Source organism: Apodemus sylvaticus, chromosome 2, assembly GCF_947179515.1.
Source record: "Apodemus sylvaticus chromosome 2, mApoSyl1.1, whole genome shotgun sequence".
In the NCBI taxonomy this organism is placed as follows: Eukaryota; Metazoa; Chordata; class Mammalia; order Rodentia; family Muridae; genus Apodemus; species Apodemus sylvaticus.
Window position 1 is genome coordinate 29,016,742 of NC_067473.1, and position 27,526 is coordinate 29,044,267.

General features: G+C 42.9%; 1 protein-coding gene across 1 annotated transcript; it reads right to left on the bottom strand.

Annotated features, from left to right (window-relative positions):
* Positions 1-1,413: 1,413 nt before the first annotated feature.
* On the bottom strand, positions 1,414-27,134 carry Pon1 (paraoxonase 1). Its single transcript, XM_052172422.1, has 9 exons — positions 27,040-27,134; positions 20,530-20,600; positions 18,824-18,879; positions 18,273-18,441; positions 14,875-15,001; positions 10,776-10,976; positions 9,312-9,393; positions 5,333-5,461; positions 1,414-1,759 (listed from the first exon to the last, which is right to left on the bottom strand). The coding sequence occupies exons 1-9, from the start codon at positions 27,111-27,113 to the stop codon at positions 1,601-1,603; spliced, it is 1,068 nt and encodes a 355-aa protein (XP_052028382.1). The 5' UTR covers positions 27,114-27,134; the 3' UTR covers positions 1,414-1,600.
* Between the last annotated feature and the right edge of the window lie 392 nt (positions 27,135-27,526).

Here is a 27,526-nt window from a genome sequence, read left to right on the forward strand (position 1 = left end):
TCCAGAAACTGCTTTTGTTTTATATTTTCAATCTATGGTCTTAAATGATTGACAACTTTAAGTTTCTCATCAAAACATTCCCCGAGCCTTCCACTCCTTCCCCCTCCCCCCAACAAATACACACAAACCACCACCACCACCACTAGAAATACGTCATCTCTAAACTGGCTACCTTGATGACCCTAAAAAATAATCCAGCACTGGGTTTCTGTCTTCAAAACAGACAAATAATGGTACTTAAAAATCTCTTGTTTAATAACCAGTATAAGAAAAGACATTTTCTTCTTAATCACATCTCTCAGAAAATAGCCAAGGGTTGTTGATCTTTCTAATTTTTTTAAACTCAGTTTATCTTCTTCTCCCCACTTTCTTGGTCTTCACAGCAAGCTAGAGTAGTAAACCCAAACAGAACCCATCTGTGGCATCAGTGGAACAATGCAGGCTTGGTCAGGGGTGTGGGGTGGGCTCAGCTCTGTGTCAATCAGTGATAGAATACTCCAGAACCTCGCTGCTACAAAAGAGGCAAATTCCTCCTTTCTTTAGACCAATATAAACAGAACATACAATGGGTAACAGAAATCATGTACAGGTGTGATAAGATTCCCAAAGATCGTAAGATTCTCCTACAAGCTGTAACTATGGGAAAATTGAAAAGGCCAGTGGGAAAACAATTCACAAAAGCACTATGCCTCTAGGAGAGAGCAGAAGCTCAGCTCTGTTTCCTGAGGAAGTCTCAGAAAGAAAGGGGAACCAGATGTCTAGCCGCGCTGGTCCATCCACTGGCTTCGTGAGGTACTGAGAGTAGTCTTCATGATAATATTTTTTCAACACCAGAAGTCTCTATGTGACCTAATAGTTCCTGGAAGTTGCCCAACCACGGTCTCTCCTTAAGGAAAGACAGCTATGCAGAAAGACTCACCATTCACATGGGTTCAGGGATTGTATGTGTTACGGGAACAGTGTGTTTGGAGTTACATAGAAGGTATTTCTGATTTTTCCCAATGCTGTCACAGATTTCCCCGGGATAACTAAAAGGAGAAACCTCCTCTGGCTCATTTTGGAGGTTTCAGTCCACATTCTGGCTCCACTGTTTCTGGGCTGTCACCGAGACAGTCCCTCTGCCCTGGTGTTTGGTAGAAGCTCAGGGCCAACAGGAAGCAGACAGGAACAGAACTGAGAACCAGATGTAACCTGTGAATGCATTCCTCCCAGTGACAAACTTTGGTCAGTGAGGTCCTACCTCCTAGAGTCCCCAAAACCATCCCCAGCTGAGGACCGGACATTCCATATATGTAAGCCTGTAGTAACACTTCATATTCAGATCAGAGCACAAGTTATGTGGGACTTGAAAAATTAGCCATTTTGGTGAAAGAGAGTTATTTATTGATAAATGATGTCTTTAAGTTGTCTGAGACTAACACTCAAGAAATCCATGCTAATTAGGGTCTATTGCCAGGAAATGCTCTCAAACCTCCTTATATGTCTGAGATTAAGGTCAACATTCATTGGTCAGCAGAGATCATTGTGGTTGACACCTTACAGTACGACAAAGGATTGAAATAATGGCCTCACTTTCGATGATGTGGGTGCAGCCGGCTTGTCACAGATCACAGTAAAGAGCTCTGTGGAACACTGTGCCGATCAGCAGCTTTCCTTTGTACACAGAGGCGACTGTCGTGCCTTGTAATACCGTGCCATTCTCTGCATAAACTACAGTTACTTTGGGGTCTTGGGATAAAATGTTCTGGATTCGAAGCACCTGTCAAAGAAATAACATGAAGTGACTATTTTGTTTGGTCACTTAAGTCAGCTTTAAACTTGGAGTTATTCCTCCCTTAGACACATTATCTCACATAATGTCATCAATTGTGTTCTGTTCTAAAATTATTTTAAGATCGCTGTTTCCTCATTTGTGATTAGTCATGTTTTGATCACATGACCCCTAACACTAGCAGTGCACATATGAGCACACGTGGGTGAGGCAGGGCATATAAACAAGCACTACCATCTGCATGTGACATTAGGGCCTACTAAGGACCAAATAAACGAAATGCGTACACTGAGTTTCTGTTTGGGGAGTCATGATTTGATTGTTCAGTTGGCTGATTAGTGTTCAGACAGTCTTTCTACATATCTGAGGCTGGCTTTGAACTTGTACTTCTCTGTCCTCAGACCAAGTATTGGGTAATGTATGTATGTACTACTATGCCTTAAAATATCTTGTTTTACAATGTAGACAGAGGTGAAAGCTTTACCCAAGGCGCCATCTCTCTGCAGCATACATACCTTATTCTTTTAAGTTTAAGGTTCTACATCTTAAGTAGAAAAGATTAAGTTTAATTTCCTCTACTCACCTGAAAATTTCAATCATATCACTATTGATCATGGATTTCATGTTAAATTTGCCATATGGCATAACTAGTATCTGGTTCTTTCAGGTAACAAAACAGCTTTAGACAACAAAACCTAATGAGAAGAGCATATTGCTGAGGCAGGGCCCGTAGTGTGCCTGGGGTCCTCCTTTACCATTTGTGCCTTCACTGCAGACTTTGATGGCTGAGACTGAATTACTTCTAAATTCTCCTTTGACAAGGATAAAATACTATGACCTGAAGAATAGAAAGCCACCATGGCAGAGCACCCAGTGTGGCAGTGTGGGGAAGCCAGGGCCTGGGCATAAAGGGTCAATGGGCAGGGGAGAGGATTCAAATGACTTCCCACAGCTAGCTCGACAGACATGCCCTAGGAAATTGCTGTAATGCTAACTTGTTACATAGAAATAGGTAAGGGTGCAGCTCCGTTTAATAAGCCCCTTCTTCAGAAGAACTAAATCGTCTATGGGTAGTGTATTAAAAGTATTGTATTCTATTTCCCTTATCAAATTCATCATTAGAATGGGAGCAATTCTTTTTTCCCAGAACAATAAAGGAAATCCTTGCTAGAGCAAAGGCCCCAAGTCTACTAGACGAGCTAACAGGCAAGAACAATTGGAATTGAGCATTCCGCACAGGGTGTTTTATATGCTGAGCACTCCACAGCATACATTTCTTCAATTCTATTAAATATACAGTTGAGCAAGCCTAATAGCAAAAAACTAGCAAAAGACACAAAAGATTGGCATTAAACACAGTCATAATTTCCTGTAAATTTGGAGATAGCAGCATTGGGAGCCATTCATATTAGAGTTTTTTCAATACAAAGATATAGGAAGAAGTTGTGTGTGTCTTTGTCTGTTTGTCTGTCCTTTTAGGTGAGTAAGACTTTAAACCAAGCTTTAAAAATACATATTCATTCAATAAAGTAATGACAAAGTAACAACATGTTGTTTGATGGCATAACAGGTATGACTACTACATACTAAAATCTGAAAATATGTCTGAGAAATCCAGTGGGTAAAGGATCTCACTGCAAATCCTGACAACCTGAGTCTGCCTTCCAGGATCCACACAGTAGGAGAGGACCAATCCTCCCTCCCATTCCCAAGTTGTCCTGTGAGTTCCACATGTGTGTCAGGGCATGCACTTGCATGTGCACCTATTCACAGAGAGACACAAATTCATAAATGTAATAAAAAGTCAAAAGAGGAATCATTGGATAGTCACGGGTAATTGCAAGTGCTGATGGCAAATGGGTTTCTAATTTTTATTATTTGCACTATAAATAAGTTCAAAATAACCTGCCAAATAAAGACAATGGACAAAACAGAATCTTTGAGTCCTATAATGAACGTAGAAGTCTTGTGGGATGTATAGATAGGATGGCCACACACTGGTCCTCTACAAGGCCTTGTACAGTCAGCCTTCTCTATAGGTTCCATGTCTGCAGATCTAGGGGACCTCAGATGGATACAGGTGTGTGTGTGTGTGTGTGTGTGTGTGTGTGTGACAGAGTGACGTGTATAGCAAGAATACACTTTCATTTTCTATCACCATCCCTTAAATAAGGCTGTATAGCTATTCATATAGCATTTACAGTGTGGGTATTGTAAGTAATATGGAGGGGTTTAAATATACAGAAGTAGCTGAGATCTTTCTGTGGGTAAGAGCATTTGCTTTGTAAGTGCAACTCCATGACTCCTTGAGTTCACATCCCTAACTCCAAAAAGGAGCTGGGCAGAGACTCGAGCTTGTAATCCCAGCATTGGGGCAGGCAGGTCCTTGGCTCATTTCTAGCCTATTGTCAGGATCCAGGTTCAGTGAGAAGCCCTGTGTCATAAAATGAGCTGAAGAAGCAGCTGGGAAGACAAGCAACCTTGACTTCTGGCCTCCTCTCATGTGTGCACATGTACAAAGGTCCACAAGCTAACATATATACACAAACACAAAGTATATAAGAAGATGAATGTGCATGAATCCCGCTAAAGCACCACGGAGCTTAATGTAAGGAACTTGAGCATCTCTGGGCTTTCTATCCGTGGTAACTACAGAAGCAGTTCGACATACATCTGGAGAGAGGCTGTAATGATGCCCTAGATGAAGGACTGATGCGAGGAAAGGGAAGGTTATACAGGAAAATGGATAACAAATGGATACAGCCCATCAGTGTGACACCACTGTATTTTTTTTTTTAACTATTGTGAATTCCTAAGTTGGAGGAACTCACTGTTGAAATAAGGATGTGGGCACCATCCATTGCTGGAAGCCTTCAGGCCCACACTCCCTGGGCTTTTACTTGTACCAAAGCCTTCTTGAAGGGGCCTCTCCAGCCCACCCTCTTGCATGCTGGAAAGGCCTGAGATGAAGCAGACCCCCCAAGCCCACTCGTTTTTGCCCCATGTGGATGACTCCTGGCTAAATTCTCAGCTGGGAGCTGCTTCCTTCAAACATCCCTCCATTTTTTGTATGTGTATTCATTTTCTTTTTTTATTTTTCCGGTGCTGGGGGTGCTTTTCCCCAGTGTTTCACGTGTGCTAGATAAGTTTACTGTGTTACACTCCAAACACACTATTTAGTTCCTTCTTCAGGCTTTGGCTGCCATTTTGTGCATGGGTAGTAGGAGCGACACACACACACACACACACACACACAGACACAGACACACACACACACACACACAGTCCCTTGCTACTGTGTCAGCTCCTATTGGTGTCCTTATACAAAGGTACCTACACTTTTATATATCTTGTTCCCCCAAAAAAGTTACCCAGAAATAAAGGGCCTCCTGTGCCCTTCCTGGACTCTCCAGAACACCTCCACAGACCTTTTGACTTCTGAGAACCCAGATCATCTGTTACATGCCCTCTCTTATTTGCTCAAACAAGGAAGAATTGTGTTTTCAATTGAAAACCTGGTGGTTAGGGCCAGCTTGTGTCCACTTCTCTCTGAAAACTGACCTCTGAGCCAGGAGGATTCTCCGAGTCATAGAAAAAGATCCTTATCCCATTGGGATGGCATCCAACCCAGAGATCCCCTGTCACAGGATCCACGGAGATATTATCCACAAGGGTATCAAAGTCAAGGACCTGCCGAGGTACAAGAGAAGGAGCATGAGATGAAGGGCCGACCAGAGACAGTGGAGAAGACAGTCCTGCTCTAGGCTGCAGGAATTCAAGTCAGCCCAATCCAGCTTCAGTGCAGGCATGCAGCTGGCCTTCTGGCCATTCTGTTGGGTGCAAGAACTTGTGCTGGCTGTACGAGATGGTTTACGAAACAATGACTGACTCTTAAGAGTTATGTGAGATCATTTGTACGTGAATCTAAAACCAAAAAATGTTGCTTAGGTATAGCATCAATCCATTCTTTGCAAGGAGGCGTGTGCATGTGATATGTTCACAGGTACTCCAAAACCAAACAAGAAACATAGATTCATTTCTGAGGAGGAACGTGGAGAAAATGTAGGTTTCTTTATGGCTAATCATAGGCTGTGTAGCCAGGAAAGTAATGATCACCTAGGGTCTAATTTTTGCCTCGAAGTTGAGGGAAAGTTTGTTGTTTTGCTTCCCTGATGTTATTCAACTCCCTGCTCCTTTGCCATTTCCTCTCTAAATATAAGCTGCAAACGCATGATGGCTGTGCAGATTGCTGTCGTGGCTTTGCGCCGGCATCATAAATAATAGCAACAATTCCTAATTCTGCCATTCATCATCCTGGCTGCCTTCCACCAGGAAAAAAAATCCCATCTATTTGTTTACCTCTAATTCTCACTGGAGAAAACAATATCTTCTGTGCACTTCTGAGTCCAGCGATCTCAGTACCGAGGGACCCCAGAAATAACTGGTCGTGACTCTCTGAAAAGGGCTGAGCGTGGGTAGGCAACTGTAATGTGCTGCCTGTGCCCTCTGCTTCCTGCTCAAAATGAGAACTGTCCCTGCATGTCCACGGAGGGATTAGAGGCTTCAGGCAACCTGGCAGAGAGCTTCACTCCCACTGTCAGGGAAAGCTGTCAGCCTTCCGCCTAGAAAGAGGCTGTCTTAGCCATAGGAGGTGGCTGAGCGTGCAGCTCCAGGTCAAAATCTACTCCTGGCTCTTTCCAGCCCCCCAGGAGCCGTCCACCGGGTGTCAGCTCTCTACTTACAGGCTTACATTAGCTTCTTCGAGTGAAGAAAAGGTGTTATCTAGTGTTCCAATGTTAGCACGGAGCAAATTCCATGGTGGATGGAAGGCAGGCTGCTGAGATCCCCCGTGGGAGTGAGAGGGGCAGAGGCAAGCCTCAGAGTCCATCTACTCTGCACACAATTACCGTCTACTCTGCCAGGCGCTCAGCCTAGCCCAGCATCTGGAGTGTGTAGAGTACTGGACAGACATAGCTTCCTCCAAAGACCAGTAGCCATTCAGAAGACAGCCTGATCTGGGTCCAGAAATGAACTCTTGCCCTGTAAATACCCAATGCCTAGCAAGGTGAATCAAATAAAATAATAAAATGAAATGAAAAAAAAAACATAATGGGCATCTGCATACCATCTCACAATCCCCCAAAGATGTGTGGAAGAAACTCAAGACTAAATAAGACGCTAGATGGAATGTAGGTAAGGTAGTTTAGCAGCCAAGTGATTGTCACTCTCCCCACAGGGCCTGGAGTCGATCTCCGGAATGTCCTAAAAGAAATGTCCTAAATAAGGAGCTGGGTTTTGTTGTTGTTTGTTTTGGTTGGTTTATGTTAAGACCTGGATATTTTGAGGGCTTCAGCTGACTGAAATTGCCAAATTCTGAGTCTTAGAGTCTTGGGGAGGAGGAGAATTCCTTTCACCATGGTAATCTACAGGGGGCACACCATTTGTCATCATAACCATTTCTATCTGGACAACTGAGCAGCATCAGGTACAGGCACGTGTTATGTGTAGCTGCCCCCAGCAGCCGGCCATCTCTAGAACTTTCAACCAGTCCAAGAGAAACTCTGCAGCCATTATATGATCATTCCTCATTTCCCTTCTTTCTGTTATCCCAATAAATTTAACATTTTTAATTATTAAAATTATTGTAATTACTCTATGGGGTGTAATATCTTGTTATATAACTCAAGGTAGCCTCTGGCTTAGAACCCCATTTTAGCCTTCTGAACACTGGGATTCCAGGTGTGAACCACCGTGGTTGGCTCTAGGTCCTTCAAATAAGTGAAGTCATATCTGTCCTCTTTGTCTGGTTTATTTCACTTAGCATAATGTCCTAAGTTCATCCATGTTGTACCCTTCCTGTGTAAGACTGAATAATGTTCCATTGTATTACTACATTACACTTGGGGTAGGACATACATCAGTTACCTTCATCACAGATTTCATAATTAACTTCAACAAGTTGCTCAAGTCTCTTGGCATTCTGAAGTGTTCCAGGGCTAATGGGAAATCACATGATCTCTCCAAAGTATGAATGTCACTGCATTTGACAGGGTGGCTTCTGCTAGGTTGGTTGTAATGATGAGAGATGACCCTGTTCTCTTACCACATGTGGAAGCCCAGTCTGACCCCCCCTCCCGCCCCTACAGGAGCAAATTCTGTGTCGACTGTATATTGAATTGAGTTTTATTGCAACATTCCTTAACTTTCACTTTGCAGTAGTACCTCTGTTACAAGCAGAGTCCTTTGTTGTTCCCTAAGCCAGTTGGAGGGTGTGAAATTTCGTTTCTCTGCAGCTAATATTAAACTAGCTCTGCCAATGATTTTTAACGTCAAACACAATGTTAGATTTGATGTTGCTCTGAGGCAATTTCCTCTGAGTGAGGTCCCTCGTGATGGTTTCTGGGACATAGTGACAGAAACAGTCATGAAATTTCCTGTGACAGTGCTGTGGGCATGGGTGTTGGCAGCATGATATGTGGCTTTGTAGTGACAGGGGCCACTTTATAATGTTCTATTTGCTAGCCTTCTTTCTTCCCCTTTATGCAATTCTAATTTCTGACCACAACTTTTAGCCTAGACCAGAATTAGAAGGGGAAAAGATGAAGCCCTGATATGTAGTGAGCCCCACCATAGTAACTAAACAAATGTTTGCTAAATGCTTATTAGATGTTAGGAATTCTTCCAATAATGAACAGAAAAAAAATCTGAGCTGGTAGATCCTATAGATAATAAAGAAGACTTGTAAACTGTATCATGTGCTGGTAAGAAACACTGAAAGAAAGAATTAAGCCATTGAGGAGTCAGGTGAGGTGAGGTGGGGCTGGTGTGCAAGTAGTTTGGATTTCTAGAGAAGGTCTCACTGAAGTGCCCCATCAGTAAGAAGTGAAAGATGACAGAGAACAGAGACATGGAAGACAAGGGTTTGCTGCTGGGTCCCTGGGAATAGCTAGAAAAAGGAGATATGGCAGTGGGGCAGATCTAGGATTAGCCCTGTTACCTGTGAAGCCATTGTGAGCTTGTGGCTGTTGTAGATGGTAACAGTGAGATATGAGAGGAAACTGTTTCTAACATCATAAAGAGAGGAGATAGAGGGGAGGGGAGGGCAAGGGAGGAGAGGGGAGGGGAGGGAAGGGAAGGAGAGGGAGAGGGGAAAGAGAGAGGAAGGGGAGGGGAGTGGAAAGGGGGAGGGCGAGGGGAGAAGAGGGGGAGGGGGAGAGACAAAGTAGTGACAGAGACAGTAGAAAAAGGAGTAGCAGGGGTTGAGGAAGAGACCTGGGAAAACAACGCCATCTTAATGTTCTCTAGAGCAGGAAGATCTCAGCGTTGCCTAGGTGAGATGCCTGGTTTGCTGTTGTCCATTCTTCCACAGAGTAAAAGTGAACAACAAACACACAATGATACTGATGGCTCCTAACCAATAAGTGAAAAATTGTTTCACACCTACTCAAATTAAAGAATTCCTTTCTCCCCACTTTTAATTTCACAAATCAATTAGAATCTAATTATCACTCGGCAAACTTACAGTGTTAATACATCTTACCTTCAATGGCGTTAAAGTCCAATTAGCATGCTTTTCATACACGTTAATCTTGTGAGCCAGCAATTCAGCTATATAGACGTACCTTCAAAGAAACAAGAGCTCCGTCAAAGTGCTTGAAGTAATGCCAAAGCTGAGCTAGGAAAACTTGTCTTGGAGTGGAATTTTGCTTAGAAACTAGAAAATGGAATTTGTCTCAAAGCAAACTCAATTCTGAAAGAGCTTGATGAGTCCATAGGGCACAACCTGTTTAATCACAGGAAAGTCTTTACCTAAGGTTATAGGTATTCATCCTTGACCAGCAGAGAAGGAACTCAACGCTAGCATCTGCTCTTAATGTTCACATTGTACATTGTTCCCTTTGATTTGTGAACCCAGTGGCAAGCCCAAGGTCAGAAGGTAGTAAGATCGAACTTGGGGAGCATCGGGAAATCCTCTTAATGACAGTCCTCTGGTTCAGCCAGAGAAAACATGAGAGAAGACACATGTTTGTCCTCAACAGAGAGAAGTCTTCCTTTCTTTCTGTTCTGAGCCTGATCCTAACATGGGTTAGGAACATGAACAAAGGGTAACACCATATGCCAAAAAAATTCCTGTTGACACTAAGCACAGTACATTCTAAAACAATAAGAGTAGTGTGTTATCTTCTGTGGGGATCAGAGACAACATGAAAAAACAGAGAACTTCCGACATTACTTTTTCTGTGTTCCTGATGTTCTGAAATTCTTGGTGATGAGGCAGGGCATAGATGGATGATGGACAAATTTTATATGTACATTGATGGTACCCAAAGTGTGGCATCCAGACCAGTAGTGATCTGTGAACTGTTTGTTGCACAGTCAGCACGAGGTAGTAGACTATATCACTAACAGTTACATTGCCGCTTTCACACAATAAGTATGGTGGATTGAAGGAGAATGGTCCTCACAGGCACATCTATATGAATGTTTATTTCCACAGTGGGTAGAACTTTGGGAAGAACTAGGAGATGTGTTGAAGTGCATCACTGGGGGTGGGCTTTGAGGTTGAAAACAACCTATTGCATTTTGAGTTATCGCCTTCCCCCACCTCCACATGTAAGCTCTCAGCTATTTCTCCAGGAGCAGACCTGCCTGCCCTGTTTCTCATCATAGACCCACCTTCTGGGACAGTGCGTCCACAATTAAATGCTTTGTTGTATATGTTTCCTTGGTCAAACTCTTTACAGTCATAGAAAAGAAACTAAGAGTTGCTGTTGAGGGAGGGAACAAGGGCCTTGCTTTACATTCTGGTACAAGACCCTTTTCATGATACAGACCCAACTACATACTATATTCACTTATTAGAGAATCCTTAAAGGTCAGTAGTGTTGATGTTTTCTCCAGTTTCATCTTACTAACACAACACAATATTTAATCATATTACATGGGAAAGGACTATGTTCTAGAGCTATATAAGGAGACTCCAAGCAAATCCAAGCACACATACTTGCCATCAGGGGAAATGCCAATGCCATTGGCGAAATCAAGTCCTTCTGCTACCACCTGGACTTTATCTGGACTGTAGTAAACAGCATTGGACCACGACAGACCCAAGTACATTTCCCAGGACCGTAAGTATGGGTCAGTAAAATAGTGATCATTTGTGGCATAAAAGCTCTCAGGTCCAACAGCAGCTATATCGTTGACGCTGCAATTAAAAAATACATCTGATTATATACAGAAAGATAGCACCTGGAAGCAAAAACAAAAAAAAAAACAAAAAAAAAAAAACAAAAAAAAAAAAACAAAAAAAACAAAACAAAAACAAAAAACAAAAAAAAAAAAAAACAAAACAAAAACAACCAACCAAGCAAAAAAAGCCTAGTCTTAAAATCTAGAGATGAGATGGAGTCTTCACGCCATCAAGGACAGCCCAGAGTCACTATAACATCAGTTCCAGCCAATCTCCAAAGATAATATGATTATTAGCACTGAGACATGAAAGGCATATGAGCTGAGCTGTAGCATAAATATAGCATTGTGGTATGTGTGTGTGTGTGTGTGTGTGTGTTAAGCCAGAGATCATTATCAGGGCAAGGCGAATCAGCACGCATGGCACTGACTCCTGTTAGTCAACCTCATTATAATACACAGAGAGAGCATTGACCAGCTAGCTACCACTGTGGTTTAAGTATCATTAGCTGTGTGATCTAGAAGATCAACCCTTTTGCATGTTGCGGGCCTCAGTTTCCTTTCAGTGATGGAAGGATGGTGGTCTCTTCTAGCATTTGCCATAAAGTTCTGTGCCTCTTAACTGAAAGAGGCTGTGAACAAGAAGGTCCAGAAATGGGTGTCTGGCCCTGTTCTTTCTGATTAGCATTCTCTCTGTGATGCTGAAAATGTAAAATATACGAATCTATTTTTTAGCTTTAATAGGTACAATAGCAAACACATAAGTGACTCATTCCTTGCTGATCGAGGTGACCGAAGTTCCCCGGGGGGGGGGGGGGGGGGGGCATGATCTGAGAGAAAATTATCCTTGCTCAACTGCAGAGCTCATAGTGGGAAAGGCGTCAGCTGTGACGCAGCCGAGCCCAGGAGGGAGTGAGATAGGGGCTCAGAGCCTCCGTTTCTCATCTGCAAAGAGAGCTTAAACGGTTTCCCCCTCAAAGCTGCATGGCTCATTAGAAAAGCCTACAGTCCAGAATCTCAACTGTGGAATCACAGTGGGAATTACAATGAGCCAATGCTGTCAACTTTGCAGGGAGTCAGACTCACTAAGTCTTCCATCAACTGCCGCTACTATTACCGTGGTGGAAAAAAAAAAGTCCATGGAGTTATGATGAGTCTGTGCAGGTTTCAGACAGAAACTGACAAGTCGCTTCTACCTCTCTTTTCAAAGCAGATTTTAGAAATTAGTATGCTGTTCTCCATAGGAAAGGAGCAGATGGGAGTGGTTTGGAGTAATAGCTTTGAAATTTGATACACTGCTTGCATCTGAGTCTGACTGCTATTCTCACAGCGTGGGGCCCCAGCATGTCACCCGTCTTTGAGCCACTTCCTGAAACTCAGTGTTCTTTCTGTAGCTTGGCATGTTGGGTTAAGATGAAATGAAACTGTAAATGTAAAAGCCTTGCTGTAGTGTCTTGTATGCATAAAGGACCAATAATAATAGCCAGGATGTTGTCATTAACATGATGAGCCTATGACAGATTGAGTAATTCAGAGATGAATGCCTTAAACAACCCTAAAATATGAAGTGGCAAATGCACACACTAATCCTTGTGTACAGAGAACCAGATTCCAGTTAACTGTGGTGCTCTGATTACTTGCAGTCTAACTCTACGCTGCCAATACAGAATATTTTCACAACTGGCCCAGAAAATATATATATTCCTGTTCGGTAAAACCGGAAACACTTGAGGTGTCCAATATTAAATGGTAACTAAAAAATAATCATTTTTGGGTTTTGTTGTTACTCCGAGCACCAGCTCTGGCTTCCAGCTAATCCCAGTGACATTAATGACTGATGTTGTCATCTCAGGCATTGGCACAGATAGACCAAGTCTTAAAAACAATCAAGTCCACATGTGGCACAATGCTAATGCCAACTTAAGGCGCTGCTCCCAGTCAGTAAAGCACGTGTATAAGGCATAGCTCCTGACTGTAGCTGAGGCTCCGCGCACTCTTACTGTTACCAGCACTGCCTCAACATTTCCACTTTCCATGGTTTTCTCTAAAAATTTTTGGGGCGATGGCCTCATTCTGGCTGAGTTTAGAGACATGTGCCTTGTGTGGGGTTGTGCTGGGCATTGAACCCAGGGTTTTGTGTATGCCGAACAAGCACTTTTTCAACTCATCAACATCCTGTCTCTTGTTGTATAAATAGAAACTACCTTTAATCTACCTCTGACCTATTCTCTCTCTCCTTTTTAAAAGATTTATTTATTTATTATATGTAAGTACACTGTAGTTGTGTTTAGACACACCAGAAGAGGGTGTTAGGGTGTTAGATCTCGTTACAGATGGTTGTGAGCTACCATGTGGTTGCTGGGATTTGAACTTAGGACCTTCCTAAGAGCAGTCGGTGCTCTTAACCACTGAGCCATCTCTCCAGCCTGACCTATTCTTTCTACTTGATCTTATCCTAAGTAGGCAGAAAACCTGGGCTTTGACTCCTACTTGAACAATAGTGGATTAATTAAGCTTTACTTAGTAATGTAACTGCTTCCCACGCTGCTACCTTGTCTTTAAACCTGATGAGTGAGGAGGGAGAGGAGACACACAGGTAAAACAGTGTCTACTAGATGCCAAGACTTTGCTAATGGACTGCAACAAATTCAGATCTAAATCTGAATTTAGATCTAAAAACCAAGGTGGATGAATGCTGTTCTTAAACTATACAAGACAATGGTTCTAGAAAACCATTCTAAAAGTTATAAAACTTATTTGGGGAGATAATATTAGATTGTCTTAAGTCTTTCTCTGGCCCCATAGACCACTTCTTCACAGGCCAAGTGAAAAGGTTGATGTTGGAGGTTGGTTTGATTTTGTGTATACAAATGCTAGATTCTAACCCCCAAGATCCGGTTGCCTTCAGAGAAGAAAATAGTCATGTACAATGGCCTGTGTTGTATAAACCTTGTTCCCCACTTTAAAGCTATCGACTAAATAAAAGTGGCTATAGCCAATTATTGGGGTGAATAAAGGTAGGCAGAGCTTCAATTACCAGGCTGCGGGGTCATAGGTAGGCACCATGGTGAGAAAAAGGAGGAAGAAGGAGAAAGGAGGAGGGAGGAGGAGGAAGAAGAAGGGGGGGGAGAGAAAGACAGAGAAGACAGGAGGTCCCCATTAGTTGTGATGGAACTAGGGGCATGTGGCTGAGGGAAATGATCCCTGAGGACAGACTGATGGAGCAGAAACAACCCAGGCGAGATCCAAGCAGCATGTTCATGAGGAGCTCAGCTGGGAATTAGCCAATAAAGCATATAGAAACATAGTTTGGGGATAATTCGCCCAGTATTTGTGCTAAGCTGACTAAATAAATCCATAGGAATCTGCCTCAGTTATTGGAGGGGAGGCAGGTAATATTAAAAACTGTAGAGTTAATTAAATACTATTTACAACAATGGATTTACTTTGCCTCGGATTGAAGTGTTGAGATCCTCAGTTGTCTAATTTTCCCACGTGTGATGTTGCCCAGGAATCTAACACGAAGGCCAGTATTCCCACTAATAGTGCAAAACACAACCACTAGTACATATGGTTCAGAGATGTTTAAGATGCACTGTATTTGGAATGCTCTTTTGCATACATGCCTGAAAATCACAAGCCTATCCGAGATTGGTCTTGTAAAGTCATTTTTTTTTAATTGCTTGGGATGTCTTGAATAGAGATACCGTGGATAGATTTGCTACAGTATCCACCCAGAGCAAGGAAGATGTAGGAAGAAAGGGATGAGCCCACTTTTAGGGTCCCAAGCTCCAAAACACTCTGAAGAAGAACATACTGAAGAGTTGAATCTGCCCTGGCTCAGAAGAAAAGCTAACTGTGCGTGAGCCATCTTCCTCAGTTAAGGGAATTGCATACACAAAACTCCTCGGTACCTTCGCAGAAGTTCATGTCTGATGGTTTTCAGATGCAAAAGCGATCTTTCCTCTTCTTGGAATCTAAACACCTCCACAGTGGACGAGGAGTCTGGATGGTTTACCACCAGTAGGTACACAGCGTTATCTGAAAGGAGATGGAAAACAAGGCTGGAGCCATTAGGGAAGTGCTCGGCTGTCAGTTCTATCCCCACAGAGCAATTTCCACCCGCCTCCCAGTGAGTTCTTAGCATGTCAGGTGGATGGAATATTTTCATCTTCGTAAAGAAAATCACTCCTAAGAAGAGTGGCTAAAGTTGAAGCTGGTGACAAGCTCTAAAGACTCACAACTTCACAGGAGAAAAAAACCTAAAAACAACCTGAACTTTAGAATGAGCATCACCAGCACCGAAACTCCAGACAGCTGGTTAAGCTTTGATAGCTCAAATGATCATCACGGGATACAAAGCTGGGATAAAGGGATTGAGGGTGTGGGAGCTCGACTAGATGCTGTGCTTGTGTGTAATTTACACAGTGCATTGTGAGCTTGCCTGCAGTTTACACAGTGGAAGGTGACAAAGGCCTCAGGAAAGATGTCAGAGAGAGAGAGGGAGGGAGAGAGAGAGAGAGAGACAGAGACAGAGACAGAGACAGGGAGACAGAGACAGAGAGACAGACACAGAGACAGACACAGAGATAAAACAGAGAGGGGAAAAGTTAGACATCAAAAAGAAAGTATGAGGTAACTCTTGAAACCTCTGACATTATCAAATTGTATTTAAAGAAACCGGTACGCTGTTAAGCAGATGTGAACAGAAAAGCCAGCACAGATGCATGTATTTTTTAATTCGTGTTAGAGTTAAGTACTGCAAAGGGATACTGCAATATGATGAAGAGTCAGTGGGTAATTTACGGTCTTCATGATGATCTGAACCTTCTTTCCAATAAGACAGTATTAGAGCAGAGACCCACACGGAGCCAGAGAGACTGAACCATGAGTCTCTCTGCATAAATAAGATGACATGCTGAGGGAAGAGAATCTGCAAAAGCCCTGAGGCACAAGGTTCCTTAAGAGTGAGGTTGTGATTCGGGCTGAGAGAAGAAGCAGGGACGCTAAGGCGGCAGAGGGTGAGGACCGTGCACACTCTTTCTGGGCGCAGGACAGGATCTAGGCCTGATCATTGGGACCGGGAGCAAGAAGTTGATCCTCAAAAATGGGTATAGAGGGTCCATGTGAAAGATTGTCACCCTGGGACTGCTTGCAAACAGAAAAAAAAAGGTGAACCTCTTCCTTACATCCACGAAGAGTGGGGATGCTCCAGAGATCTCACACAACTGAACCCTGAGAACCCCCAAAGTGGGCCTAAACTCACAGACACAAAAAGGAGCCCAGGGCACAGTGTTGAAAGTGACAACGACCTTCAAAAACGTCTGCTAACACTACACCAATTTTATTCTTTTTAAAAAGTATATACACACCAAACACTTTATTTCTTTACACTTAAATTATTTTGAGAAGAAAATAAAGTATCAAAGATTGGTTGAGCATATAGAAGGACCATTGGCAAGAATATACATATGCACACACATGTATACAATCGGTGTTGGACATTTTAAGTTGAAAGTGATCAGCAGCGAGGTACACAAACAGAAATACCTAGGAAGAACCTTCAGAAGTGAGGCTAAAGATCTAAAAGGAAAATAATATTAATAGCATTCTCCTAGTATCTGTAGGCACAGATAGTAAGCAGCATTAGTTTTTTTTTGGTGGTGGTGGTGTTTTTTTTTTTTTTTTTTGCAGCATTAGTTTTAAATGCACGAAAGAGAGAAATAAGGAAAGAGACAAGAAATGTGGAGCTGAGGTTTGAGGTTTGAGGTTTGACTGCTCAAAGCCTTTCGGTGATGGAGGGGAAGGAAGCTGGGAGGGAGAGCAGAAGCTGCATCCAGAAAGACAGGTGTGGGAAGTGATGCTCTGGAAGGAGAAAATGGGTGATAAAAAAAGAGAAGAGGGAGAAGGAAAGAAGGAAGGAAGGAAGGAAAGAAGGAAGGAAGAAGGAAGGAAGGAAGAAGGAAAGAAGGAAGGAAGAAGGAAGAAGGAAAGAAGGAAGGAAGGAAAGAAGGAAGGAAGAAGGAAAGAAGGAAGGAAGGAAAGAAGGAAGGAAGAAGGAAAGAAGGAAGAAGGAAAGAAGGAAGTAAGAAGGAAGGAAGAAGGAAAGAAGGAAGGAAGAAGGAAGAAAGGAAGGAAAGAAGGAAGGAAGGAAGAAGGAAAGAAGGAAGGAAGAAGGAAGGAAGGAAGAAGGAAGAAGGAAAGAAGGAAGGAAGGAAAGAAGGAAGGAAGAAGGAAGGAACAAAGAAGGGAGGAAGGAGGAAAGAATGAAGGAAGGAAGGAAGGAGGAAAGAATGAATGAATGAAGGAAGGGACAAAGAGAGGAAGAGGAGGGGCAAAATGGAGAACATGAGCATCAGTGGTCCTGTCTGTCCCCTGGATGAGTCTTCACTGCTGCCCCAACCACACTCAAACCAGCAGAAGTCAGTTCTCTGGGTTGAAGCTCATCCACCAGGGATTTTATATTTCCAGCTGTGCTGTGTGCAACTGGATTGGAGAATTCCTACAGAGCAAAGGAAGTGGCAACGAACATAAAGGGGATGACAGTGGATAAATGCATCATGGGTGGGAACATTCAGCTAGAACATCCACGTGAAACTAGCATCTGAACAGTGTGTGTGCAGTCAGGGCAGGGCTGAGAGGACTGTGCAGGAAAGTACTGTGTCTACTCTAGAGCTAAGACTGCAAAGGCTTGCATCTTCTTTCAACTGTTTAACGTGGGAAACCTATCTAACTAAAGCTGAATATATAACTATTTTGTAGGCATAATATAAATATTATTTTATAAGACTGGTGGCTTTACAAGTCTCAAATAACTGGCACTTTCAAGCAAATCAAGAAATGATTTTTTTACATTGCTTACTTAACATAGACGCTGTGGTGGTTTGAATATACTTGGCCCATAGGGAGTGCTACTGTTAAGAGTTGTGGTCTTGTTAGAGGAATTTTGTCACCGTGGGGGTGGGCTTTGAGGTCTCATATATGCTCAAGTCTAGCCAGAGACAGTCTCTCCTGAGGCCTCTTGATCAAGATCTAGAATTCCTTCTCTAGTACCTTGTCTGTCTGTACACTGTCATGCTTCCTGCCATGATGATAATGGACTAAACCACTAAACCTGTAAGCCAGTCCCAATTACATGTTCTCCCTTATAAGAATTGCCATGGTCATGCTGTCTTTTGACAGCAATGGAAACCCAAAGTCAGGAGGTAAGGTCAAAATCCACAAAAATTCTTCATAATTAGCCTTTGGTAGGATAAGGAAAAATATATACACTGTCCCCCTTTAAGTTTTTTAATTTAATATTAATTGTTACCTTCATCTGTGAATGTACTAATCCCATGAGGGTTAAATGAAGATATATCCAATGTATTTCCTCTAATTTCTAACTCTGACACTTCTGGCTCCTTCTTGTTCAAGTCCATCAGAAGTATTTTTCCAGGCTTACTGGGATCGAAACTTTTTATTCCAGGATACTTTAACCCCTTAAAAGAATAGTAGAGAAAAAACAGGAACATCATAGATACTTTAAGAGCTGAGAGAGGTACGGATTAACCATGTGTCCACTCTGACTGCTCTGTGCCATAGATGTCTGCAGGGACTACCTCCTTACTTACTGACTCATGTGACAGGCCCCCAGAACACTCTGGAAGCAAACGGCTCCTCTATGGTCATCCCCCACACACCTCCCGTCACCTTCATCCAAGTCTGATATGAAGACAGCACAGCTGCCATTCCTATGACACAGTAAGATGGTTGCCCATCTCATTGGAACGTGGACACTGGTATACAGAAGTCCCAAGGAAAACTTATATTGTCAGTCCCAGAATATATTCGAGAATATAATAAATGTTGACAAACACTCACAGTGCTAAAGAAAGTTAGTCCATTAGGCAGAATCTCTAAGTCTTCAGAACCTGTCTCTGCAGAGAAGGTAAGAAAGAAGAGATTGTTTCAAATGTGCAGAAGCTGAAGATCCAGCTCTTGTTTGAAAATGGGTCTCTGCCTCAGCACCTGTTTGCTAGGTTAAGAATGAGTCCGTTCACTCAAATTCATGAAAGTGACCATAAGAAAATTAAGAATGAATTTTTATATTTCTTTATTTGTTTTACATGGATTATGTGTTGCCTGGGCTAGCCTCAATCTCACTTTGTAAACTGAGTATGGCCTTGATCTTGATGCTCCTAGGTGAAGGGAGCATCCCCACTCCCACCTCCCTGCCCTTGATGCCACTGGAGCATCTATGGAGCCTTCAAAGGACCAAGAACCTCTCCTCCCATTGATGCCTGCCTGACAAGGCAATCTTCTGCTACAGATGCAGCTAGAGTACAATGGCCATTTGTATTTACTTCAAATCAATGGCTTTTATCTCAGAATCAAGGTCTCTCAGATATTGTTCATGGAAAGACACAGAATGTAAACCTGGTGTGGTCATTTGGAAAGGGCTTGGTATTAACCTAAACTTGTAAACTCCAAATGCATAAGGTGCAACACAGTTCCAAATCAATTAAACATCTGAGAGGGATGATGGAAATACAAGCAGATTCCAAATATATGTTTCAAGTGGGGATACTTTGCTGAAACCTAAGAGCACGCACTCGCTAAGCAGAATAACCCATAAAATATCTCTTCAAGTGAACTGCCATTTAAATATATTTAATCTTTAAATTGTTCAATTAATACAGAGACAAATGAAGTATTTGGTTTTGTTGTCATACTCTCAATATGTGTGTCTATTTATTCAAACACTCAGGGATATTTGACAGCAACATTATATTTTCCTAGAAAAGGGTTGCGCTGTGAGATGTCTGCTCACACTTATGAATCTTACCTAAATGACTCTTCTTGGGTAGCCTTCTGGACTATAGGTATCTCAGACAAATAACTCTAATAGCAAAAATCAACAACCTTGGCCCACTCCAAACACAGCAGACCTCGATCTCAAACGAGTTGGCCTCCAATAGCAGGTCACAGGGTTGAGCTCTGGGGTGCTCTGAGAAGGTTAGCAGGAGTCACCAATTCGTCCACCTCTTTATCTTTGCTGACAGGTCTTGCCTCCCAGGATGGAGACCAGTAATTATCTTCACAGCTTTTTTGTAGCTAGATATCAGCCTATTCCCCCAGTTCGGCCTAATGAGATCTAAGGGGAAATCTGCTGAGAACTTCTGGGAAAGTCTCTTTTCTCCAACACTCAAACAAAGGGCATGAGAAAAAGCCTTGTGGTAAATAAGAGAGTTCATTTAAAACTTACTCTTTATTTTAGGTGTTACACCATTCTTCCCTCTCTCTTTTGCCAGGTCCTTAGGTGTGCTACCATGAAACCATTGTTCAAGATATAGTTTTTCTTCTCTTTGCCAAACAATACCCAATCAAACTGAAACACCTAGGTAATGCACCCACTAAGTCCAGTCAAACCATATGGTATTCACAATCAATTCCTGACCCCATATTACTCTCCTGGTTCAATGCTGTAATTTTGAACAAAACTGATTTGGCACATTAGGAAAATATATACAGTGATAATATTTTTTGCATTTAAATTTTGATGCTTCCTGGTCCATCCATATACATACCAATTCCTTTAATTAAATTACAGTTAGGAAGTTCTACTGGTGTTACTTCACGGAAAGCATTTAATCTTGCTCTGGAAGGGAGAAAAGAATAAAATACACATTAGAAACTGAGAGGGTAGAGATGAGGTGCAAAAGAAAGACCCCAGAGTTCTCCTCAAGTGTCTTTTGCCTTAGATGCACCCTGAGTTAGTTGGTATTCTTGGGCAACCAATTCTTCAAGACCAGTGGGGACCTAGGAGTATACTGCAAAGTTGAGGAAGGTTTTTAAGTGCAAAGATGGGCAGATGCACAAAGAAGTATGTGGTGTCCTCCAGGGTCTGGGCACTGTGGCAATGACAAAGGACTATTTCATCGACTGTATTGGGATTCCACTGAGGATTGTGAAGTTGCATGAGAGCAAAGCTTCCCTTAATGCCACTAATGTCCTAGAGCTGCTCGGAGGAAGAGCTTGCTATTTCTCGAAACATGTGAACTCCAAATACATATGCCACTTCATAGTTGCAAATCAGTTGAACATTTGGAAAACGTAATAGAAATAAGCAATTCCAAATGCTTGCATTAAAACGGGGATGCCTTCCCTATAATTCAAGAATATATGTGCCCTACCTGCCCATTCTGTCTAGCTTTACAGCCCAGATGGGGTGTGAAGATGGGTATGTTTTTCAGATGTGATACTCAAAAATGCAGAGGTTCTAAAAACATATTTACAACTTCAGAAACTCATATCCGAGGCCAGTCTGTGGAAAGGCATTGCACACTCGGGCGAGCATGTAGACACACACGTGTGCACACAGGCAGGGAAACAGCTTATTGAATCCGAGGACATGAGCATTGCTGGGTGAGAGTTGAATGAAGGACAAAGGAAAAATGAACAGATGTGAGAAGGAGACACCAGCAGGCTCCTGCATGGAGCAAAGCCATTGATGTGTCACTTGAAAGAGGCAGACTACCATGTTGGCACAGCTGGGAGATCAAAACAACAAATTATGCACTTTCTAGACCCAATGACACAGTATAGAGTCTTAATAAGTACTGACAATTATCCAAGAGTCCCAGGGAATATCATGTGGCTTGTAATGAGCTGAGATCTTCTTTTCTTACCTGGCAATTTAGTGTCTCAGAACATGAGCCAGGAGTGGGTAAAAAAATGTGTAAAACTCTTCCTCACCATGACTGAGAATGCCAAGTATAACAAAAGTTGAGAATGTGTCACATCAATAAAAAAAAAAAGAATTGAGGTATTTCTACCTTCATGCTATTTATTGGCTATCAATCCCACGGTCTAGGACAGTCTGGACTACTAGGGAACAAGTACCACCAAGTATCTCCTTCATGAGAGCACCAGAGTTTGTTCACAAGCATGACCAGAATGGAAAGCCACTGGCATGGATGATAGAAAAACAGACATGACCAAATAGACAAGCCATCTGAGCCACAGGCTGGGCTCCCACAGCTGGCATGTGGCTTTTCATGGTATACATCATACAAGTGTAGAGAACACCAAGGACAACATGGAACATTTCTTGAGGATATGTGATGTGGAGAAGCAAAGAGACTCATTCCAAGTTTTACCACCATGATAGGTAAGGTCTCTGTGCTTCCTTCTTTGGATGAGAATGACAAGGCTAGCATTAATTCCTCAGCGTATCTCTGCTCCCTCACTCATAGAGGCAGTAATAATGATGGGTTCCCCCCAACATGGACAAGACCTCATTTTTGCACCTTTCAATTCATTCTATCATGTTTTTTTATTGATATATTTTTTATTTACATTTCAAATGATTTCCCCTTTTCTGGGTCCCCACTCCCGAAAGTCTCATAAGCCCTCTTCCCTCCCCCTCATTCTATCATGTTAATGCCAAGAAAAATTCCAGTCTGTTTCTCTCCTAAAACTTATGAGAAGATAACAAAAGTAGGATATATAAATTTGGGAAGATAATAAGCTGTATGTGATCTCAAAATCCACCAAAAGAGTCTATATTGGTGTGTTTGTCTGACTGACTTCTTGTAACTTATTCGGCTGAAAGTTTTGGAGATTGAAGCCCATCGGGGCTGATCCACGGCTGTGGTCCTGCTGTAAGGAAGAACAGCATGAGGTGGGATATCAAGAGCAGGTGATAGAGCGCTATTTATCACGTGATGGCCATACAGCAGAGAGAACCAATCAGAGAAAAAGGCTTGAGGGAAGAACAGATTTTCAAAGCTATAAGTCTAGCGGTCCACTTCCTCCAACTCAACCCTACTTTCCGTAGTGTAGCGTCCATGATCTCCAAAGAGTCTATTCAATTATAAATCCATGAAAACGTCACTCTAGTGATTAGATCTACACCATCACTACCCAGTCACTTTCTAAAATCCTGCCTCTGATCACTGCACTGAGGCCACACCTCCCTCGGTGACCACACCTCCCACAAATGAGCCTGTGGGGCATAGTTTGTATAAATTTGAATATTATCATAATTCTTTGTGCAACCCAGACTAAGGCTTAATTGCTTTTCATGCCTGCTGGCCCCCATCAGTGTATCTATATCCTCCTCTCTCATGCACTAGGCTAATAGTGCAGACATCTGAGTCTCCTCTCTGTGCATCTAGAGGATCAATACAGTGTAGCATTACTTAACAGTTTTAGCATTTAGAGGAAGTAACAAGATCCAAACTCAATTATTGAAAAGTAGCATGACAAGCGACTTCGTAGACATGTGTATTATGGGCCAAGAAAACGAATGAAGGAGCTACGGATCCCATCACAGAAGAACACGGGAGGCTTTTTAAGGCAGAAATAAGCTGTAGATGATGAGATACAGCACATTAAAAGTAGAGAAAAATGGGGGCTAATGAAAGGTATAAAGAAGTGGAAAGCAGAGTGCTTTGTATCATGACACCTGATTTCATATCTCGGTTGTTCCTTTTAAGTTAAAGGACTACATCTGAATCTGAATGAGATGGTGTTTGAGATGGTGTTTGATTTTCTTTGCCTATGGAACAAGGAAAGTGTGTGTGTGTGTGTGTGTGTGTGTGTGTGTGTGTGTGTGAGAGAGAGAGAGAGAGAGAGAGAAGAGATGCGAAACTGAACTCTGAACCCAGGACCTTGAATATGCCAAGCAAGTCCTCGGTGTCTGAGCTAAACTCCCAGCCTGAAAAACCATGAATCTTTATTTTAAAAACTGTTTGAAGAGCCGGGCGGTGATGGTGCACACCTGTAATTCCAGCACTCTGGGAGGCAGAGGCAGGCGGATTTCTGAGTTTGCGGCCAGCCTGGTCTACAGAGTGAGTTCCAGGACAGCCAGGACTATACAGAGAAACCCTGTCTCGAAAAAATCAAATCCAAAAAACAAACAAAACAAAACAAAAACAAAAACAACAACAAAAAACTGTTTGAAGGATTCAATGAGGAAGTAGGTGACAGTGACCTTAGTGTGGGATTTGGCACACCATAGCCTTCACAAAAAGACCCAGAAAGAAGGAGGAAAGGCTGGGAGCATAAATGGAAGTCCCTGGGCCCTCAGGGTGCCAGCGTAGCTTCAGAGCCAGTGTGCTTTGGCAGGGAGCCAGTGTCTATTTGTACAGAGCAGCTCACAGCAAAGTTTATGTGATTTCTGGATGGACTTCAGAGATCTTGGAATCAGGGCCATATCTCAGACATTGAACTTTACTTTGGAGACCCACAACATTTGCCCTTGACATGATATTTCCTGATCACCAGAGAACAAACAGCCTTAAAGCTGAGAGCTAGAAATACGCTTGGGGCCAGAGAGGCGTCCAGTGCTTCTTCGTCTCTGCAAGTGGCATTATGTCTAAATTGTGCCAAGTGAGAAGGTTGAGTGTAGATTTGCTTTCATGTTTGTGTTCCAACCTTGGCTTAGCCTCTTAAGATTTGTAATCTTAGCCATCTGTAATTAGGGAAACAGACACACAAGGGAGGTGTTTGAGGGCTAAAAGGGGCACGTGTAGGACCTGAACTGAGGCATCCGTGACGTCCTGTTGAGTCCTGGCTTGTCTGGGTTGTAAACTTGGACCCAGAACTTCCAGGAGCAGAGTTGCTGTCCTCTTGCCCACTCTGGGCTCGGGCTCAGGCTGGGATTATTTTGTCGAGAACAGCTGAGCCAACTGGCCTTTGTCTGTCCTGTGTCAACCTGTCATATTTAATGGGCCTTGTGAACCAGGTCTTACTTTATTCTTTTTGTGTGCTTTGACTGTAAGAAAAAAAGTCATTGACTCCTTCCACAAGTTTCGACACATTCAATGATTTCACATGCTTGAAATCCCTCTTTGCCTGCCACTCTGCCTTCTGTTATGACCTTTGCCCTTTACATTTTGAACCTATCCCTTTCCTTCATCAAGGCACCCTATAAACAGTCACTGTACGCTCTTCCAAAAGCAGTGTCTTTCCTAGTGACAGGTCACAAAATAAGTTTGATAAATCATGACCAACATTTTTATATTGATTTGAACTGGAAAAAAAAAGAAAACAAAACAAGAATTAAGAAATTACCACGTGGGGTCAGGGATGTGACTCAAAGGTCAAGTGTGGTAGAACCTATCCTGTGCAGAGCCCTGACTTCAATTCCTCCCAGAGCAGAAGAAAAGCACGTATCCATCTGACTACAAAGGTGAACCAGAACCTTTTTGAGTTCTTCTTCTTCTTTGCCTCCCCCACATCGGGAAATTCTCCGAGGCACAAGATGGGACTTCACAGACTCTGTGACTTTCCTTCAACTCCTCGTGTATGTACCACACCTTTGCTTGCATACAGTCTATTCCTGAAGAAGACTGAAGAAGTCTGTATCTGTTCCGAGGGCAGGGCTGCCCTTAATGCCCAGATACATCACTCCTGTCTTTTTCTTTTCTGGGTGGATTCATGACCTTCTGGAGTCTCATGTGTCTTCTCTTCAAAATGTGGTTAGATCATTATTCATCTGGCTCTAGTTCCAACATGGGAGAGGGCAGGAGTTGAGTATCCTTTCCAGAAGAGCATCCAAATGTCCTGGGGTAGGGGCATTTGCTTAGTAATACTGATATGATTCAGTCATGTAAAGTGGGGCCTAAGACTTAGCACATCCAGCTCGGTATTGGGTACCCCTTAGGTCCATGGATCCTCTTGTGTATTGAGCCTTTAGGGCTTCTAAAAAGTTAGTGGTGTTTTCCTTCCTTCTCCTTTCTGGAATCCCTTGGTATACTGCACACATTCCCAATTTGTAATTTAACTTAAAAGCCCAGAGTTTGACAACGCAAAAAGAACACAAATCCAGAGATGATTTGTGGGTAAAATGCTTTCTCATCCCTGGCGCCCATGTAAAAAGCAGGACACATCCGTGTACAGCTGTAATTCCAGAACTGCAAAGCAGAGGCAGGCAGATTTCTAGGGCTCCTTCACTAGCCAATGAAGCCAGTCAGGGAGTTCCAGTCTCAAAAATGAGGGAAAGAGTGATGGAGAAAGATTCCCAAGACCAATATGTGATATCCCCAGGTGCTCACATGGGCAGGTACAAATGTACACACACACACACACACACACACACACACACATACACACACACACACAAACATAAACTACAAACACACATTTTTTTCAACTTCAAATATTTTTCTAATATTTTTGTGATTTAAGAAATAATAATTTACACAACCCAACTCTGTGTGGAAGATTCTAATTAGTCCATAAGATTATATAATTGTTTATTTCCAAATAATCCATGTTCATTAATTTTTTACTTTAGAATAAATAACATATTCATATTGACTAAGCCTTTACAGGAGGATGGTGTATAGACTTTGAACCCTCAAAAACGATTATCATGAACCTTCTTATACATCTTTAGCCTCTTGCCTTTAGTAATCTGGTGGGTTACTAAATCCTTTCAAGGGAAGCAAGAACTAATACCACTGAACAGTTACTGCATTCCAAGCTTCTTGTTAGTAGCTTTCTATGTGCGGTACCGTGGCTGGCTTATTGGAGCATTCAGTGGTTAGAGAGGCAGAGTGTCGTGCCCAAGATACCTTGACCAAAGCAAAGCCAGAGCAGTAGTGGAGTTCATGATGACCCTTACCTCAGCCCAGCACCCACTGGCGCATGAGGGCCACCCCAGGGAACAGCTGTTCCTGGTGGGGCAGTTACAAGTAGGCTTTCTGTCTATTTCCTGAATGGAGCCTCAGATTGAGATTCTTTAAGCCAGGAATGAGTGCGTGCACACACACACACACACACACACCAGTCTGGTATATGGAAGTTATTTGTCAAAGCCAGGTTAAAAAGTGGCTGTAGCTAGGGCACACTGACCCTACTGACATATCATTTGTGTATCCTGACCTTCTCCAGTTCTCAGATACAGAGCAAATTTTTAAGAAGCTCAGGGAAGACTGACAACATCTATGAAGCACTCTAAGATGTGGGTCCCACCCAGCGCCTATAGATTTTCCCCGGTAAGAGCCAGGAGGGTGTGGAGGTGTTCCTGGCAGGCATAGGAACCACATAGCTGCAGCCCTCACCCCAACCACCCCGACACAACTTACTGATAGGAAGACTGGTGGTTCTTGTAAAATGCCAACGCCAGTCCCACGACGGTGAGCCCTATCAGCTTCGCCATGGCCCGAGACGGATGGACAGACTGAGGATGGACAAGTGCAGTGACGCTGGTCAGGCCTGAGACCTGCAGCCCAGTGTCTCTGACAACTTGGGATTGGCTGGCCTGAGCCTCTCTGAGGCCCGCCTTCCCCCCCCCCCGCCCCCCCCCCCCCGGGTGCCGCAGCTCCAACTCAGCCAGAGTCCTCCAGCTGCACCCTGCTGGCTAGGTGCTTCATTTTAAGGAGCGAAGACCAGACCTAAACTGGTCTGGAAGGGATTAAGAAAGCAGGAGGAAACAGAGAGCCCTGGGAAAAAAAATTGCCAGGAGGGTGAGTTCTTCACTTGTGCCAGGAAATAAATAAATAAACAAAGCACTTCTAATCCCTGTGGCTCAGAGGGGTTCAGAACTTCACCAGGATAACAGCCAATTAAGAG

Bases quoted from the DNA above. Each gene is read 5' to 3' on its own strand.
- Pon1 (XM_052172422.1), bottom strand. From the start codon at position 27,113: ATGGCGAAGCTGATAGGGCTCACCGTCGTGGGACTGGCGTTGGCATTT. The intron at 10,977-14,874 runs GTACCGAGGAGT...TTTTAATTGCAG, and splicing joins AGACATGAACTTCTGCGAAG to CGTCAACGATATAGCTGCTG. The intron at 5,462-9,311 runs GTAAGATGTATT...GTACCTCGGCAG, and splicing joins GGACTTTAACGCCATTGAAG to GTCCTTGACTTTGATACCCT.